The sequence below is a fragment of the Sycon ciliatum genome, chromosome 1 (assembly GCF_964019385.1).
Source record: "Sycon ciliatum chromosome 1, ocSycCili1.1, whole genome shotgun sequence".
Taxonomy (NCBI): domain Eukaryota; kingdom Metazoa; phylum Porifera; class Calcarea; order Leucosolenida; family Sycettidae; genus Sycon; species Sycon ciliatum.
The window spans coordinates 85803978-85821203 of record NC_088643.1 but is presented as its reverse complement, the minus strand read 5'-3'; the positions used below and the strand labels follow the sequence as shown (position 1 = coordinate 85821203).

The following is a 17226-nucleotide window of genomic DNA, read 5'->3' as shown; positions in this document are numbered from 1 at the left end:
TGCCAGTCGTTAAAACGTTAGATTTACTTCCTCGTTATATTTACATGTCTTACAGTATGTGGAGAACACTTTCTGTGTAGGTACGATGCCCCCCCCCCCCCCCCCCCCAATTTACTTCTTTCGCACTAATGAATAGGAACAGTTGTGCCAATACATAGTCCTTACTAAGGATCACCAAATATTTGTTGTTAGCTTATAGTTTTGGGGTTGCTTATCATGGTGGCCAAATCCACTTCTTATGAAGTGACTGTAAGATGTCGGAAATAGCCCTGAGTACAGTTTGACAGGATGTATTCCATTGTTGCACGGCATTGTGTTGACAGGTCCCAACACTGTAGTGTCTCCGCCATTTGCACTGAAAGCTCCTACTACTTCGGAGAATGCTCTGCGTGTGTTGCGTGCGTTCAAGTTGGAACGTCCAATACTCCTGGAGGGCTCACCCGGAGTGGGCAAGACCAGTCTGATATCTGCCATTGCCAAACAGACTGGCTACAAGATGACCAGAATCAACTTATCCGAACAGACTGTGAGTTAGTTATACCCCCCCCCACCCTTTTCTCTTTCTCTCTCTCTCCTGATCACTTTCTCACCTTGTTAATTCGGTCCTCATTTAGCAGGCTCTCTCACCAAACTGGTTGACAACTAGCATTTAGTTTGAGCAGATTAAGCGAGGTCTGGCCCTACCCTCGCATGAACCTAACGTTTATGACACGATCGTTTTTTTCCATGTCTACAGCATTGTTTGAAACGAGTCAGTTGCAACTTCTGAGTTTTTTTCTCTTTTTCTTTACAGTATTGTAGCAGTGTTACTCCGAAGTATCATACAGGCATATTTCAGTTGAATATATTGCATTTATCTCCTCGACTGATGTGCTTTATTTCTTGGATGAGCTGAGCCCACCTTGTGTTTCCCATGTGTGTTTGACGTGTGTATGTGTGTGTGTGTGTGTGTGTGTGTGTGTGTGTGTGTGTGTGTGTGTGTGTGTGTGTGTGTGTGTGTGTGCGCGCGCGTGCGCTTGCACGTGTGTGTGCTACTTGCTCTATTTTCCCTTTAGGATGTGACGGACTTGTTTGGTGCTGACTTACCCGTGGAGAATGGTAAGGGTGGTCAGTTTGCGTGGAGGGACGGTCCCTTTCTCAGCGCATTGAAGGAGGGCCACTGGATCATGCTGGATGAGGTTGGTCAACAGCTTTTCTCTCATTATTGTCTTTACCTATGTCTAAGATGGTTTGAGCTGTGAGTTTGCAAGTTTTGTGTGCTGTGTTTACGTGTCCAACATCTGTACATTCACTTTGAAGCTCTATTACATATTTATCTCTATGCTGTGCTCATACCATTTGGACACTTTTGCTAGTGGCCGACAAAGAAGTCTCAATGGGCAGAGTCTGACTTCTTTCTTTTATTTGCCACCCCAAATGATATACCCCTTCATGCTCTGTATTATCTTATATCACTACACTACAGAAACAAAAATGAAAATGGGTTAACCATACAGCTGTTTGCTGAAATGATCACGTTTATACGCTGTCTCCCGCCCGTAGATTCCCATTCTAACACTTCTGTTGTGACTCGGAGGCTGTTGGCATCTCTTTCTTCTTACCCCTGCAGTTGAACCTGGCCTCGCAGTCTGTCTTGGAAGGCCTCAATGCATGCCTGGATCATCGCGGAGAGGTGAGTGCAGTTTTTCCTTATCTCTGCCTTGTATCTGGTATCCACACCTATGTTTTGTGGGGAAAATGTTGTTGACAGCAGTTCCATGTGCACGCTGTGGGCATACCTATTTACCTCTTTTGGAAATTGAAGTACATGTATGCTGTTCACACGCTTGTACACTTTATTTGTAAGATGGAAGTCCTGAATTGTGGTGTGGATAGTGTAAAGTGTGCACTGCTGCCTGTACTGCTGGTCCTGCCCGCCACGCAGAACATTCTATCAGCACAATACCCACAGTATCTATTGGCATATCATGGATGATGTTGTGCTAGGCTGTATGATCTTTGCTTTATGGCTCCGGTCTGCGAGAGTTGCTGCTGTATGAGGTTCATGTAGTGGTCATATCTGTTTGATGTGCTGTCGACCATGGTCGCTTGGATACCACTCTTCCGGGGCTTTGATCGGTTGCTAGCATTCATGAGTTTGAGAATGAGTGAAGGACTTGATTGTCATCTTCTTACTCATGAGTACTATTGGCATACCAGGTACTTCTACACATGTGCATGTTTGCTGGTGATGTCCTACCTCTGCTTTCTCAGTGCTTTCCTAGCATTCATCAACAATCAAGATGAAATGTTGAGGGGAACTTGGTGTGATATGTGACATATGTTTGTATTTTTTTATTCTGTTTGCTTGTAGGTGTATATTCCAGAGTTGGGCAAGTCATTCAAAGTCCAGCATGGCTCAACGCGAATCTTTGCATGCCAGAACCCACTTCAACAGGGCGGCGGACGTAAAGGTCTTCCCAAGTCTTTCCTCAACAGGTTTACTCAGGTAGATTGGACCACCATGTGATGTCTGTCATGAACATGGCACTTGTCGCTAGACTCTGATTTTATACCTGTGTGTCTGTGTCTTTGTGTGTTTCGATGAGTTAGAGTTAAATGACTGTTCCTGTTCTTGTGTTGTTTAGGTATATGTGGAGCCACTTACAGCCGACGATCTTTTGTTCATCGGTAAAGCCATCTACCCTTCAATTCCACAGGAAATGCTGAAGAATATGATCTCCTTCAATGCCAAGGTAGGCCATGCAGCACTGTCCAAGACCTTTTGTCTGTTATCATCCTCTTCGTCTGTCCAGTTTGTCTTACTTGGCCCCCTGCAGCACTTGTTTCTCAGATATGACAACACCCGGCGAAATGTGTAATGAAGATTGCATTCTTGTTATTCTTGATCCCTGTTGACAATAAGTGAGCATTCCACTCAGCAACGAATCAGATCAAGCTCTTCCAAAAACTGGGACAAAATCATCTCTTCCCGGACGCCTTGCAACTGTTGTTGAGGCGAAGCGTGTTCTGCATAGTTGGCTGGTTCATACGGTTGATAAGTGTGCGTTGATACACATTCACGTGCGGTGCTGGTCAATGAAATCCGATCTCTTGGATAAGTTAGCGCCCTCCACCAGCTCACAGGTCCAGGGCTGCACAGCGTCCAGCACTATTTGGCTGGCGTGGTCGGATTCCATCGAGCAGCACTGGACTTTGAATGAGAGGTGTCGTAAATTTATTGTGTGCTTTCTTTGTACGAGTACTGTACTCTTTCTATCTATGCTGCTGCCTGTGCTGCCTGTGTCATAGGTTCACAAGGCAATCAATGTGGAGCGTTCAATTAGCCTGTCAGCCGGCTTGTGGGAGTTCAACCTCAGAGATGTGTTCCGTTGGTGCGATCTTATGATGACATATCAGGTATGATTTCTTGTCTTGGTTGCAGGTGCACCAAGGCTGTCGAGACACACCTGCGCATGCACACACTCACGTGCGCACGCACGCACACACACAGTTGCACTCGAATGACAGCTACCCATGAGGTCGCACCACCCGCCACCCCAATCGTGCGCATGGTTAGGGCAGAGAGCCGTGCGGGAAGGTGTTGGGTTTCATTCTTTATAGTTTATGGGAGCACCACAGACAGTCTCATTGTGAGAGTGGGTAGACGGAAGGAATCGTGGCATTGCAAATCTAAGGAAGATGAAGCCCTAAATACAAGACTACAGTTTGTGCCATTACCACTGCATGCCGTGACAATCCAGTGTTTTTTCTGTGCCTTTAGAAGAAACACTTTATGGAGTGCAAGACATGTACCGGTCTCATTGTTTTGCTGTCTTTTGTTGCACTGCGTTTGGTCTATGCAGAATGGAGGTCCACTCAGCCCAGGCCAGTTTGTTGACTTGCTGTATGCGCAGCGAATGCGACACCCGACCGACCGAATGCAGGTTAGGCGGTCTTGCTGGGGTTGCTGGGTTGGGGTTTGTTAGCCCTTTTCTATGGTACAGTAACCATCTCTTTAGAAGGAGGTCGCTTCTCCACCATAAGACTAAATTTTTGTTGACTAGCTCAGCTCTTGAGGTTTGCTGGGTGCACAGCCACTGCAATGCTTCGAGCATGCACCCACTGCTTTGCCTCGCGTGTTGCCGCTGTGCTTTGGAGCTGGGAGCATCCTTCTGACCACCCTCAGTCGCCCCTGCCAATGTGAACCAACTGAATTCGTCAGCTTATTTCTAATTACGCTTCAGACCAATTCCATACGCACCCCATGGCAATTATTGAAGTCTCATTGTCAACAGTGTGCGTGCGCCGGTCGGCAGCAGTGAAGCTGCAGCTTGGCAGCGCGATGGTTTACACTATTTCTGGTACACATTCTCTGTATGTTTGACTCTTCTTCGCAGGTGCTCAAGCTGTATGTGGAGACGTTCAACTATGCCAAGGAGACATCGCTGTTTCACTTGGGCGGTTGCATTCTCATGTCACCAAGCAGAATTCAGGTACAGAACCCATCTCATTCATGCCAGTGTGTGTAGTTTGTGTAGCCATGACTGTAGCATTTGGACTTGTGGGTGGTAACAGCTTTGGCCATCTGATCAAAGCAAGCTTTGATACAACACACCGAATGTTGTCCTGTTTTTGCCATGTTTGTAGCTTGGTCAAGTGATACTACCTCGCTCTGAAGAAAGGCCACCACCATGTTCATACACGTTCAACCATGAGGATAACTCCGCATTGGAAGCATTGGCCACATCGTTGCAAATGGGCTGGATGACGATTCTGGTAAGTCAGATTCTGAGAATAGGACCTTTTTTTCCTGTGAAATATGAGTTGCCTGTTTTGCGTGCTGGTTGTTCCGCATAGCCAACCCTCATATTAATTTTGTGTTGTTAATCTTTGTCTTCTCTAATATACTGTCCCTGTGCCAGGTTGGACCTTCTTCAAGCAGGAGGTCGGCTGTTATTCGAACACTGGCGTACTGTTGTGGCCTGAAACTGGTAGAAATGCCTGTCAATAGTGCTATGGACACCACCGAACTGCTGGGTGGATTTGAGCAGGTGAGAGGATCATTTCCTTTGAGTTATGCAGTGATAACCTGTGTTTAGAATTAGCAATCACCCTATGGAGCACAGAATACCCATCATTATAGACAGAGGTGCTCTGTCAGCAGAGGTGCAAATCATGTATAGCAACACGGTTTGGATCCTGAAATGACTAGTCTCGTTGCACAGGTGGACACAGGTGGACACAGGTGGACACAGGTGGACACAGGTGGACACAGGTGGACACAGGTGGACACAGGTGGTCTCTAATCTAATCACAGTGATCTCTAATCACAGGGGTTGCCAAGCATTATGGTTTTTTAGTTTTACGGTATTGGTATTGGTGCTGCTGTTACTGCTTCTTCCTTTGTCGATGTTGACATTGATAGTATGCATATTGTGCAATTGCTCACCAACTCCTGAAATCTGTAGTGTGATGTTTACCTACTCCCATGCTTGCTTAGGTGGATAATGTCAAGAAGTGGCTGGAGCTCATTACAGATGTTGAGCATTTTGCACAGGAGTGTATTCGGGAAGCGCTCTCTTACAGTGCTTTTCTGAACACTGCCCGTGAGGTGTGGGCCAATCTGTCACCCACTTGCACTGAGATTGATAAGCTCTACACTGAGTTGACCTGTCTGAAGGCCATGAATCACCAAGGTAAAGAACTTTGCTCTGTATGAATTAGTTTTACGTTCAATCATGCAAACAGAGTTGGCCGCGTCAGACTATCATCGAAAGTAGTTGATGATATGCTTATGGCTGCGTGTGTTGATTTTTGTATTTTTTGGCGCCGTATATATAATATATTATGTTGATTTTTGCTGTTTGTTCTGCAGAGCTGACCCCAGAGCACTTTCAGCAGTGTCATTTTGTGCTCTACTGTATTTCATCTATGCTGAAGGCAGCGGGAATGGGAGGTCAGTCTTTGATTCACTACTAGTACACTGGAAGCTCAGTAGAAAGAGCGGCTTACGACAAATGTTTACTTTTGGAGAACTTCCAGTTTTTGTCCCTCTACATACATTGACTGTATCAGTGCTAGTTCATTGTGTGAAGTGGAGATAATGCGACTAACAAGTTCAAGTTCCTCTGCAATGCCACAATGTGCGCTTATCCTGTACACCTGGGTTTGTGTTGATGTTCTACCTGAGGCCGCATTTTCTTTTTGTTAGCACAAAGTTTTCAAGACATGGTAGAGATTCCAAGAGTACATATCATCACCACTGTGTTGTCGCAACAGCTGCGGCAAATCCTGGGTTTAGTGACTGCTGTGATACCTCTCTTTTCGGTTCATGTTGCTACCGACACTTGAACCTGCGTTAAAACTTGAAAGTTGACACCTGTCTATAAAGACCCGCCTTCTGTGCCCTACGTGATAAGCACTAGACACGAGTCTGGCTGTGTGTCGCTGTATTTGTGTATCATGAGTGCATGAGTAACTACAGTCAACCTTGTGAATAGCGATCCTCGGCTGGGCACAAGAACAGTGGTGTTATTAGCGAGTTGTCAAACGTATGCAGTCACATGGTTACTGGCTCGGAAGATAGTGTCGCCGTTATTCACTTGTCACGGCTGTACCTGAGGTTGGCTATTTGCCAGGTTGACCGTTCTCATTGCATAACCTGCTGCCTTTTGTGTTCAGGTGTCCATGCGGCAATTACTGTTTTGAAGGAGAAATTGGACAGCTTGGCATCTGTGCTTTCATCTACGACCACCATGGATGCTGGCTGCTTCAAGTGGGTTGACAGTTTACTAGTTACTGCAGCTCGTCAAGGCCATTGGATTCTTCTCGATAATGCTAATTTCTGCAGGTGAGTGGTTTTTGTGGGGCGTGTGGCTCGTGTCACTAAGTGTCACAGCTGGTAGAAACTCTCGGTGGATATCAAAGAGGATTGTTTGTTGGTACTGTTAATCATGGTAGCGGCAATTGGCGTCACAGTTTTGTAAGAATTGATGTTGGTACAGCTGAGCCATGCAGCTATTTTCACAGGAACCCTTATAGACATTCTGGAGAATGTTTTCCGTATTAGCTGAGCTGCTGCTGAAGGTCATGGTGATGGTCATGCTGATGGTTATGGTGAAGGTTATGGTGATGATATGCTACACAGTTATAATGGTGTTGTTAGGAGTGCTTGCCGCACTTATCTGATGACCTTTTCTTTCTCTAAGGATTTTGTGAACTTCACGCAACTGAATTAGCCCCTTTCCTTTGAATGTATTAGTTATAATAGACTAAGAATGGCTTTTGAGAAGAGGCCATCTTGCTGCTACACGTAGGTGTGACTTTTAGCTATCTTTGCTGGGTGCGACTAATTTGGTGCTGATCAGGAGGATATCATAGCAAACAACTTTTTTGGATTGCTCTCCTGTATGTTGCTTGCATAGCCCATCAGTTCTCGATCGTTTGAACGCCATGTTGGAGCCAGATGGTGTGTTGACCATCGATGAACGTGGCTTGGAGGATGGTGAAATTGTCACCGTAAAGCCTCAGCCTAACTTCAGGTAAGAGCTCTGGCTGTATTGTGGACCACCAGTCTCTGTGTATGTGTGCATGCATGTGTGCGTGCATCTGTGTGTGTGTGTGTGTGTGTGTGTGTGTGTGTGTGTGTGTGTGTGTGTGTGCGCGCGCATGTGTGCGCGCGTGTGTGTGTGTGTGGGCGTGTGGGCATACACACGTACAAATGTTAGTGTCTTGCTGGTCATTCTTGTGTCTCCAGGCTGATTCTGTCCATGGACCCAAAGCACGGTGAGTTATCCCGGGCTATGAGAAACCGTGGGATTGAAGTCTGCTTGCTTGACTCGTCAGCAGCAGAGGAAGACGAGGATGATGATCAGAAGAATGATACAGATCAGGAGAATGATGCAGATGTTGATAGCATGGACGTGGAAGAGGATTCTTGCATGCCTGTTGCGGAACACGTGGCGGCAATGGATGATGAGGAAGAAGAAGAAGACGAAGAAGACACCGAGGTGAGTATATGCCAGTGTGTATTCAATTTTGTATGCTTTACTTTTGAGATGGAGCCGTAAGATACACTAGTACTTTAAATAGGGAAACGTGTACCTGTACTAGTTTCAAAGGAGCACTCCTCAGAATTTCAGCTATGCCAGTATGGGGAGGTGCATATGCACACAGCCTCTATAGTGGATTATTCCCGTAGCTATGCAGAAGACGTTACTTCAGTAACGTCTGGCGCTAGCCAGGGTCCACACAGCTTTAATTTGGTGTTTGTTTGTTTGTGTCACGCCTGGCGCTATCCCGTATCTGTCCCGTACCGTATCGCACAGCTGGCCATTTGCTGGCTCCCTTATCTGTCCCGTACCGTACCGTACCATCAAACACAGCTGGCTACAAACACCTGGCCACAATATTATGTACATGTATACGACTCCCGGTGTGTTGCAACTGTGCTTGAAGGGGACGGTTGCACTTTTTGTAGCTCCATTTTATCTGAGTTTTCAGTCGTTCCTCTTACTAGTCTTGCCAAGGGGGTGGCTCTGGGTCCACCAGAGTTGCCCCTGGCGTATTTCTGAATTTGCTGGGGCGAGGGTTCCGCGACGCGGTCGCCAAGGCAGTGTCTTTTCAGTCACGACCGTTGTCGTCCTCGTCTCTCCATTCGCGGTGGTGTAGCTGACCCCCGAATAGTTTCAAACTGCGAAGCTCGGAGGAGTACAGTGGTGGCAGAGGCATGAGCTGTGAGTGGAGACGGTTGCTGGAGATGGATGGTGATGCAGGGAGAAGAGTTACGCTGCCTGACGCCGCGTGGGAAATTGTTTGAACCTGCAATTTCAGTTCGAGCGCGGTGGACTTCTAGACGATGTGTCCTCATGGCTGTTTTTCAACGCTTGGCCTATCGCTGATATCCCTGCGTGGGATGTTCTTCCAGTGGAGTCCAGGTGGGACTTCGGGTGCCCACACTCCATCACCTGGTTGATTGTTTCGGAACTGCAAAAATAATTATTGTTTCATATTTTGTGCGCATCTCTTGTCATCTCTCTTTTCTATACGTCGCACACCAGATGTACTACTATCGCCGTCTTTCTCTTGCTTTCTCTCCCTGCTTGCTGTTTTTTGTTTCTGTTGCCACTGTCCCTCATCATACCCATGCTTGGGTGGTGGGCGGCGTGACCCGTTAGGGTAGCTGCCAATACAGTACGACTCCCTGATGTATAGAGAGACTTTCTGGAAAGAAATAGGGAGACGAGGAGGAAATGAAATTAGAATGGATGTTAGTTGCCGAATAGGTGATAGGATGCGTCAGCAAAAACATACTTTGGAAGAGAGATCCCGTCGTCTCCAAAACAGGCGTGAACGGGCGAATCAGCGCTGGTCACAGGAAACGTCGGCAGAGTGATCCCGTCGACTCCAGAACGCGCGTGCTCGGCACAGTCAGCGCCTTCCCAGGAAACATTTCCATCAGTTCCCACAACATGCACGATGAGCTAAGTAACAAAGCATAGCGTAGGGCCCTGAGCTTCCAAGCTCTCTCGTTCCGGGAACAATGCATGCGCACATACTATGTACTCTCCCTGAAAACCAGCGCTCTGTCTCGCAGCAGAGAAGGCATGTTATCCATTTAGCAAGACGTTAATGTGAATAGATGGAGATGTGGTGAGGGATTTCAGGAAAGAAAGCGCTAAAGAGCAGTTCTGTCCTCTTGTTACTATTCCGTGGAACCTGTGCTTGGCATACACATGACATTGCGCCACTTGTATTGAATTAATTTTTTTGTTATTTACCAGCATACTCCATCGCATACTGCTGTTTCCTTTTGGAAGTGTTACGTTCAACACATGCAATGGAAGTGCTGACTTGAAAGCAGTGCATTGTTTTGGGTTATCATGCTACGAACTTGTGTGCTTGTGTGTTCTTGTTTTCTTAGGATCACGAAGACGATCGGCCTGCATGGGATCTCCCTCTGTCAACACATTGCTCTGACAGTCAGCTGGCACGTGCTGTGCACGAGAGCAATGTCTTGTCAATGTTTGATATTGAGTAAGCTTGTGTTTGTTTGTTTTCGCTGTGCCAGGTCCCTTGTGTATTGATGATTTGTGCTACTGGTCATTTCTGCAACAGGTTTTGCTTTTATCTGTTGATTCTTCCTGTAGTAGCACAGTGTTTCCTGGGTTCCAGTTGTCTTGAATCTGGTCAAGTTCTCTGTTCTTACATATGCGAACGTTTCACTCCCTGCTTGTCTGGAGCAATCTATCCATGCATCTTCTTGGTTCAGACCACTGCGATGTGTTCTAGATGATTCAGACCACTGATAGGTGCTTTGGCCAGTCCAGACCACTAAGTCATCTTTTGTTGCTTTGTGCTCTTTGCTGGCAGACGAGAGGACATCAAGAGCAATGACTTGGTAAGCATGGGACCCATGGCCAGCTTGTGCAGTGTCCATGAATACGCTGTTGGTTCTGGTGACTCAAGACCATGTGTACTGCAACGTGTGTCATTCACATATGAACCTTGCAGAGTAGTAGCAATGCACGTATTGTTGGTTTCTGCTTGCCTGTATGTTACTTGCCCATCCTGTCTTGCTCAGTAGATACATGGTTGCCTTCCCTCTGCTGATACGTGTTTTCATGCTCATGTCCACAAACCATGTCAGTTAGCAAGACGCCTTTTTTTATGCTCACGTACCATCATTCCATCATTCCATCGTAGGCGTGTGTGTGTGTGCGTGCGCGTGTGCGCATGCATATGTGGGTGTGTATGTTATACAATGCATACGTGCGCACACTCACCCCTGCGTGTGACATGCGACCTGTTTGTGCTTTTCTGTGTTTAGTTCAACATGGCCCTGGACTTGTACATCTTGCAATCCACTGATGAGGATATTGCTCTTCGCCGTGAAATCATCAACACCTGGTTTGCTGAAATGAAACTGCCGATTGAGGAATTCGGCTGGGTCTCTGCTAGATTTAAGAAGCCTTACGGGATTGAGCACAATCTAGCTCGTCTAAAACTAAACGATGGGCTCGATCCCAGTGAGTTCAGTGTGTTCTACGTCTGTGCTTTGGGATTGTTCCGCGTATGACCTGCTCTTGTACTTCTGTACTTGCACCTAGATTCTGTGTGGTGTGGCTGACACAAGCACTTGGGTTTCCTTAGTCTCCCTATTGCCGAAAAGTGGGCCTATTCCTCTGCCATTTTGCAGTCAAGCTATAAGCCTTTAAAAAAAACTAGGGCTTAAAGGGTCACAACTTTTGCATGACCGGGTATCCTCTATAAAGTAACGGCCGGATAACCGATTATAACCGGTTATTGGACTCCAGCACATGAACATGAACAATCGCACCACACACCTTTTTTATAAACGATTGAGACCTATACATTGACATCAAAACCAGGCTGCCTTAACTTCAAGTTGAATTGTGGTGATGAAGACGGTTTTGTCCTCCGTGCCGAGCCGAAATTCTCACAATTTCCTCTCCACTGGATCTAAAACATGTACATTATAGCCGTCACTACAACCTTCTCCAAATCAAAAGCTCCGGCCAATGAGTGAAACGACATTAGTCTTCATTGTAGACATGTGCCAACGGTTGAGAGTTTCCTGCTATCCTGCACATGACGTTAAGATTGGTGCTGTACACCAAGCACTGCTACATTATACCAAGAGTTCATAACCCCCAAGAGTGTGCAACTCCTGATCAGTCCCTGTATGGAAGCCCGCTCGGCGGAATTCCTTCATTGCGTCATTTTTGGTGCAGTGCGATGAGTCACGCCGATGAATTCTTCTAAAATTTACAGCCAAACCAGGATGCTTCCCAAGGGTAAACTGCCTAAACTGCGATTCTAGTCTGAGTCTGAGCCTCAGCTCAAGAAGCAAAAGTGAAAGAAAGCACAGGATCCTAAAGACAAAACTATTTATTTTTTCGATGCAATGGTGACTCTTCAATGCCTTCTTCTTTCACCAGTGCAGTCAGTCTCTTCAAGAACAATTTCTTCCTCAGGCCATCGGCATATTTCCGGTGCTTTCCTCGAAGATGATATCAAATGGTTGAGGAACTAACTTGAGAGAATACGTCGAAGGAGCATTTTTCGGCTGAGTTGCACAGCTATCAGAATGATTGTCCTCGACGGCAATGCAATATTTTTAACAGCGTCCTCACTTCTTCCTGTCGTGATGTCCATGGATTCTTGGAGAAAGAGTTTGTTTTTGAGAAAGTACGACGTGTACGTCCGAAATGTCTTCAAAAAAAGCTTCGAAAAGTCGAGGCTACAGCCTTGAGTTAGGAACGGCTCAGGGTATAGTTTCCAGAAATCGCAAAGAACCCAAATTTACCTCGGATGACAAGCTGCGCATGACTTAATGTAGGAATTTCGCCGAGCGCTGGGTCTATGCCCGTTGCACACTCTTGGGGGTTATGAACTCTTGATTATACCTGTGCATGAAAACCGTTTGAAACCGCAAACGTAACGGTTTCATGACCAAAAGGCAATGGCAGTGTGCTATGCAGCAATTATGCAACAATAATCATATTAAAATGTGGAAATCTATAGTAAAAAGGCGACGTGGAGACAATAATCTTAATAATGCAATGAATATAACTAAATGCGCACTCATATCACAACCATGGATATTCCATTGATAATTGTGACAAGAAAACGTTCTGGAATACATGTACATGATTCGTCCCCATGGTTGTGATATGAGTGCGCATTTAGTTATATTAACACGCATGCACTCGCTATTGCAGACCAGTGGAGAGCACACATCATATGGAGGATTCATGGAGTGCTGGGCAACCGAATCTGGCATGTGATAATCATGTAGGATAGTCCACGCACGAGGTGCAGCCCATGAAATGGGCACCCATGAACTGGGCGGAGTGTGGACGGCCTGTATGATAGTGTGTATGTATGTCCACGCACAAAGTGCAGCCCATGAGATGGGCGCCCATGAAATGGACGGAGTGTGGACGGCCCACGCACACGAGGTGCAGCCCATGAAATGGGCACCCATGAACTGGGCGGAGTGTGGACGGCCTGTATGATAGTGTGTATGTATGTCCACGCACAAAGTGCAGCCCATGAGATGGGCGCCCATGAAATGGACGGAGTGTGGACGGCCCACGCACGAAGTGCAATGCCCGTTAGGAGGCAGGAGTGTGGGAGTACGAGTGTGATGGCCGAAGGCCGTGATAATTGCCAGATGAGAGGAGATAGCTGGCCCAGCACTCCTATTTATTTTCGTCTTGTATGAATTATGATACCTGTGTTGAATCAAGGATATCAATATTATTCATAGATGGGAAGAGGTGGGTGGGTGAGAAAGGAACAAACCGGTGTTCTTCTCACTACCCAAGCAAAGCAAATATGAAGTAGCAATACGGCCAGCGCGAAGTATGGTGTATGCGTTATGGGTTCAAGCTCCGATGTGTGCTGCAGCCGCATATGGCTGGTTGGCTGGCGAGTTCAGGTGAGTTCCGGCGTAGACCTACGCATGTTACATGCCACCACAGCGTGCATGTACGTGTTACTTGACATGCATCAATGAATAGCGTGGGATCTGCGGGCTCTTTGGAAGCCGCTGGAGCGCGTGTGAAGTGGTGGCTTGTGCAATGTGTTAACCTACATTACCGCAAGCTCTAATGTGCTATTAACACGCATGCACTCGCTATTGCAGACCAGTGGAGAGCACACATCATATGGAGGATTCATGGAGTGCTGGGCAACCGAATCTGGCATGTGATAATCATGTAGGATAGTCCACGCACGAGGTGCAGCCCATGAAATGGGCACCCATGAACTGGGCGGAGTGTGGACGGCCTGTATGATAGTGTGTATGTATGTCCACGCACAAAGTGCAGCCCATGAGATGGGCGCCCATGAAATGGACGGAGTGTGGACGGCCCACGCACACGAGGTGCAGCCCATGAAATGGGCACCCATGAACTGGGCGGAGTGTGGACGGCCTGTATGATAGTGTGTATGTATGTCCACGCACAAAGTGCAGCCCATGAGATGGGCGCCCATGAAATGGACGGAGTGTGGACGGCCCACGCACGAAGTGCAATGCCCGTTAGGAGGCAGGAGTGTGGGAGTACGAGTGTGATGGCCGCAGGCCGTGATAATTGCCAGATGAGAGGAGATAGCTGGCCCATGGTTGCCCAGCCTCCATGCTAAGTTGTGACACATTGCAATGCACGTGAATGACACTGTTGTTGCTATCAGCGCAGTTTGTCAGCACAATCCTAGCAGAGCAAGTTGCTGTGCTGTTCCAAACGGTCAGCCGTGTGGGTACGTGCATGGGTGCGAGTTGCGTGCCCGCGTGGCGGGTTCTTACATACCTCCATGCGTTCTGTGATGCGCTTGTACCTCTGACAGCTTTTGGGTCAGCTGCCCCATGTCTGTGTCGGTTGTCCTGATGTAGCGCAAGACACTGTCGCTTCTCCATCGGCCCATTGCCCTGATTAGCCAGTCCGGGGTACCCGCCATGGCTGCAGTTGTGGCGGCACCGATGCGGAACGAATGACCAGCGTAATCGCGTGAATTGGGTGTTCCCGTGAGTGGGAGAAGCTGCCGGAGCTCTTCTGTCAGTGCCTGCCTGGTCAGCGGTCTCCCAGGGCGGTAGCGGAAGAATGCGTCAGTGGCGTCAGACGGACAGACTGTAAAATATGCCAGGAGGGCGGCAACCGGGCAAGGTTGCGAAGTGGTACTACCGATTATCTGCATGGCCCTGACGAAGTTGGTCCGTCTTCGATTGCTTGATGTGGAAGCGGATATATGTGCGTCCTTGAGTGACATCCAGAGTCACATCCTGGCGCGTGGCATGAGTGGCAGGGTCAAACCCGGCTGGAGGCGCAGTGAATTCAGCGCATCGAAGAAATCCGAAGAAGGCGAGCACCATTGCCGCCTTGAGCATGCCCTTGTCCTGCTGGTGACGCCGTTGGTCCAGGCTGAGTGGGTTGAGGAGCTTCCACAGCAAATCAATGGTGATTGGGAGGCGAGTGCGCTGGATTGCCGGGTCAGTCGCCGTCCTCTTGATGCCTCACATAACACGTGGCGGCAGCAATGCGTTCATCGTTGGATCTCGGAATCCGGCTTCGAGATGCATGTTGCGTACTGCGGCCGTGTAGACATGCATTGTCTGTGGTTGAACCGATTGTGTGAGGTGTGCTGCGAAGCAGCTGGGCATCGTGTCTGTAGCCGGCATGGGCGTCCATCTCTGCAACGCACAGAATTGCGTAAATTTCCTTTCGCCAGTGGCGTACGTGCGCCGTGTTGTCGGGGCGATTGCCATGGCTGCCAGGTCGGCGACCTCCTGCATCAGTCCAGGAGAGGGAGGCGGATTGCAGTGTCCGGGGCTTGCTGTGCCGATGGTGCCAGCTGCTGGAATGCCTGTCAGAGTGATACGGAAATAGGGCTTGGCGCGGCTAAACCTCTTGTTGATATCCCATAAGCGCCGCGTAAATGTTCTGCCTGGTACGACGACGCTCGACGCAAAGGAGAGTTTCCCCAGGAAGTGATCGAGTTTGCGTTGCGTGGTCTGGGTGCAGCGTGACAGCTCGCTGAGGAGCTCGCGGAGGTCCGTCGGTTTGTCGTCTGGGAGACGGGCTTCCATGCGCACCGTGTCCAGCACAATTCCGAGGAAGGCAGTAATGTGTGAAAGCGGACAGTGTTCAGGGGAGTGGAAGTCGGCTTACTTTTTCTCAGTGGGCTTCGAAGTCTTCTCGTGGCTATCTGCAGGGCGCTGCCACCTGAAGCGGGTGGTGCTGGTGCAGGATGTGGCGGCATGTCCTTTGTCTTCACATGAGCTGCAGGCGTAGAGACGGTCGCAGGGTGTGCGGGAACAGGGCCTGCCGCGGTTGAAGTTAAAACAGATTTGGCGGGTGCTGCCCGCCACTGATGGAAAGGGCTGTGCGTGTTGAGCTGCGGCATGTGGGCAGGCAGCGGTCGCGGCTGTTTTGGAGCGTGCATTTGGTGCATGACAGACGGGGAGAGCGGAGTAGGCGAATACTCCACAGCGTCTGATTGATCACGTCCCAGCGCAGTGCCATGCTGGCGGTGTGTTGGCGAAATGCTCGATCATAGTTCAGCACAGGAGACGTCTGCATGACAGACGGGGAGAGCGGAGTAGGCGAATACTCCACAGCGTCTGATTGATCACGTCCCAGCGCAGTGCCATGCTGGCGGTGTGTTGGCGAAATGCTCGATCATAGTTCAGCACAGCAGACGTCGTGAACTGTTGGTTCGCAGTACAAAGTATGTGCTGGTAGCAGACAAGCTCATCAGCTCGGTCAGAACGAGCAAGAACGACGATGCCCATGTAGATCGTCCAGGCCTCCAGCCAAGCCGAGAAGTCGTTGATCGCGCGCGGCGCGCGTGTGCTTTGCGCTGAGGTTGAGCGAGAGCTGAGCCATGTCGCCGCCAGCTGTAACCAGTTGTATTGGCTCCTGTCCCTGGGACTTGGGAGCTGAAATTTTCCGGCAAGAGTTCCTCAAGTTCCACAAACTCTCCGCGCTGGATTTTTTCAATCGCACGACGTGGCGGTGTGGGTAGAACCGAGGGCTTGGAGAGAACTGGAGGTCCTGGCAAAGTCGGAGGTTCCGATAGAACTGGAAGTTCCGGGCAGGATAGGTCCGGAGCTTGACGCTCGGAGCGTGGGAGCGATCTTTCGGGTGCGGAGCGCGCGCGTGGGAGAGATCGGCTTCCAGATCAGACTCAGCACTGTCTGTTCTCCAGGCGTTCCACGCGTTCGAGGAGAGGGTGGAGGGCGTTCATCTTCATAACGGCTGAGGAAATGATGTCCGGGGAGAGCAATGAGGGCTCGTCCTGCATAGAAGCGTCGGTGCCTGGAGCGGGGTCAGAAGTCTGAACTAGCTGCTGACGGTGTGTCGGAGGCATCAGGCGCGAAGGCGCGCATGCCGTCAGTCCGCGCGTATGGCGAGGTCGAAGCCCTACCCGAGCGGTGACGGGTAACCTCGACGGCATACCCGCGTCCGCGTCCACGTCTGCTTCCTCGTACCGAGCCTTGTGGCATGGTGAAAGAGAGAGAAAGGGAGTGAGAAAGGAGAAAGGAACAAACCGGTGTTCTTCTCACTACCCAAGCAAAGCAAATATGAAGTAGCAATACGGCCAGCGCGAAGTATGGTGTATGCGTTATGGGTTCAAGCTCCGATGTGTGCTGCAGCCGCATATGGCTGGTTGGCTGGCGAGTTCAGGTGAGTTCCGGCGTAGACCTACGCATGTTACATG

General features: G+C 48.9%; 1 protein-coding gene across 1 annotated transcript in view; it reads left to right on the top strand.

Moving 5' to 3' along the window:
* The window catches only part of LOC135806049 (midasin-like), a 108651-nt gene that overhangs the window by 31281 nt on the left and 60144 nt on the right, over positions 1-17226 (top strand). Inside the window, exons 39-56 of the mRNA XM_065320196.1 lie at positions 324-526; positions 1056-1178; positions 1610-1672; positions 2354-2488; positions 2628-2735; positions 3292-3399; positions 3846-3926; positions 4380-4475; positions 4630-4758; positions 4905-5033; positions 5483-5678; positions 5858-5938; positions 6664-6832; positions 7407-7523; positions 7739-7991; positions 9905-10017; positions 10354-10381; positions 10811-11009. Of these exons, the coding sequence (XP_065176268.1) occupies positions 324-526; positions 1056-1178; positions 1610-1672; positions 2354-2488; positions 2628-2735; positions 3292-3399; positions 3846-3926; positions 4380-4475; positions 4630-4758; positions 4905-5033; positions 5483-5678; positions 5858-5938; positions 6664-6832; positions 7407-7523; positions 7739-7991; positions 9905-10017; positions 10354-10381; positions 10811-11009 (2331 nt within the window). The remainder of the gene's footprint in view (positions 1-323; positions 527-1055; positions 1179-1609; positions 1673-2353; positions 2489-2627; positions 2736-3291; positions 3400-3845; positions 3927-4379; positions 4476-4629; positions 4759-4904; positions 5034-5482; positions 5679-5857; positions 5939-6663; positions 6833-7406; positions 7524-7738; positions 7992-9904; positions 10018-10353; positions 10382-10810; positions 11010-17226) is intronic.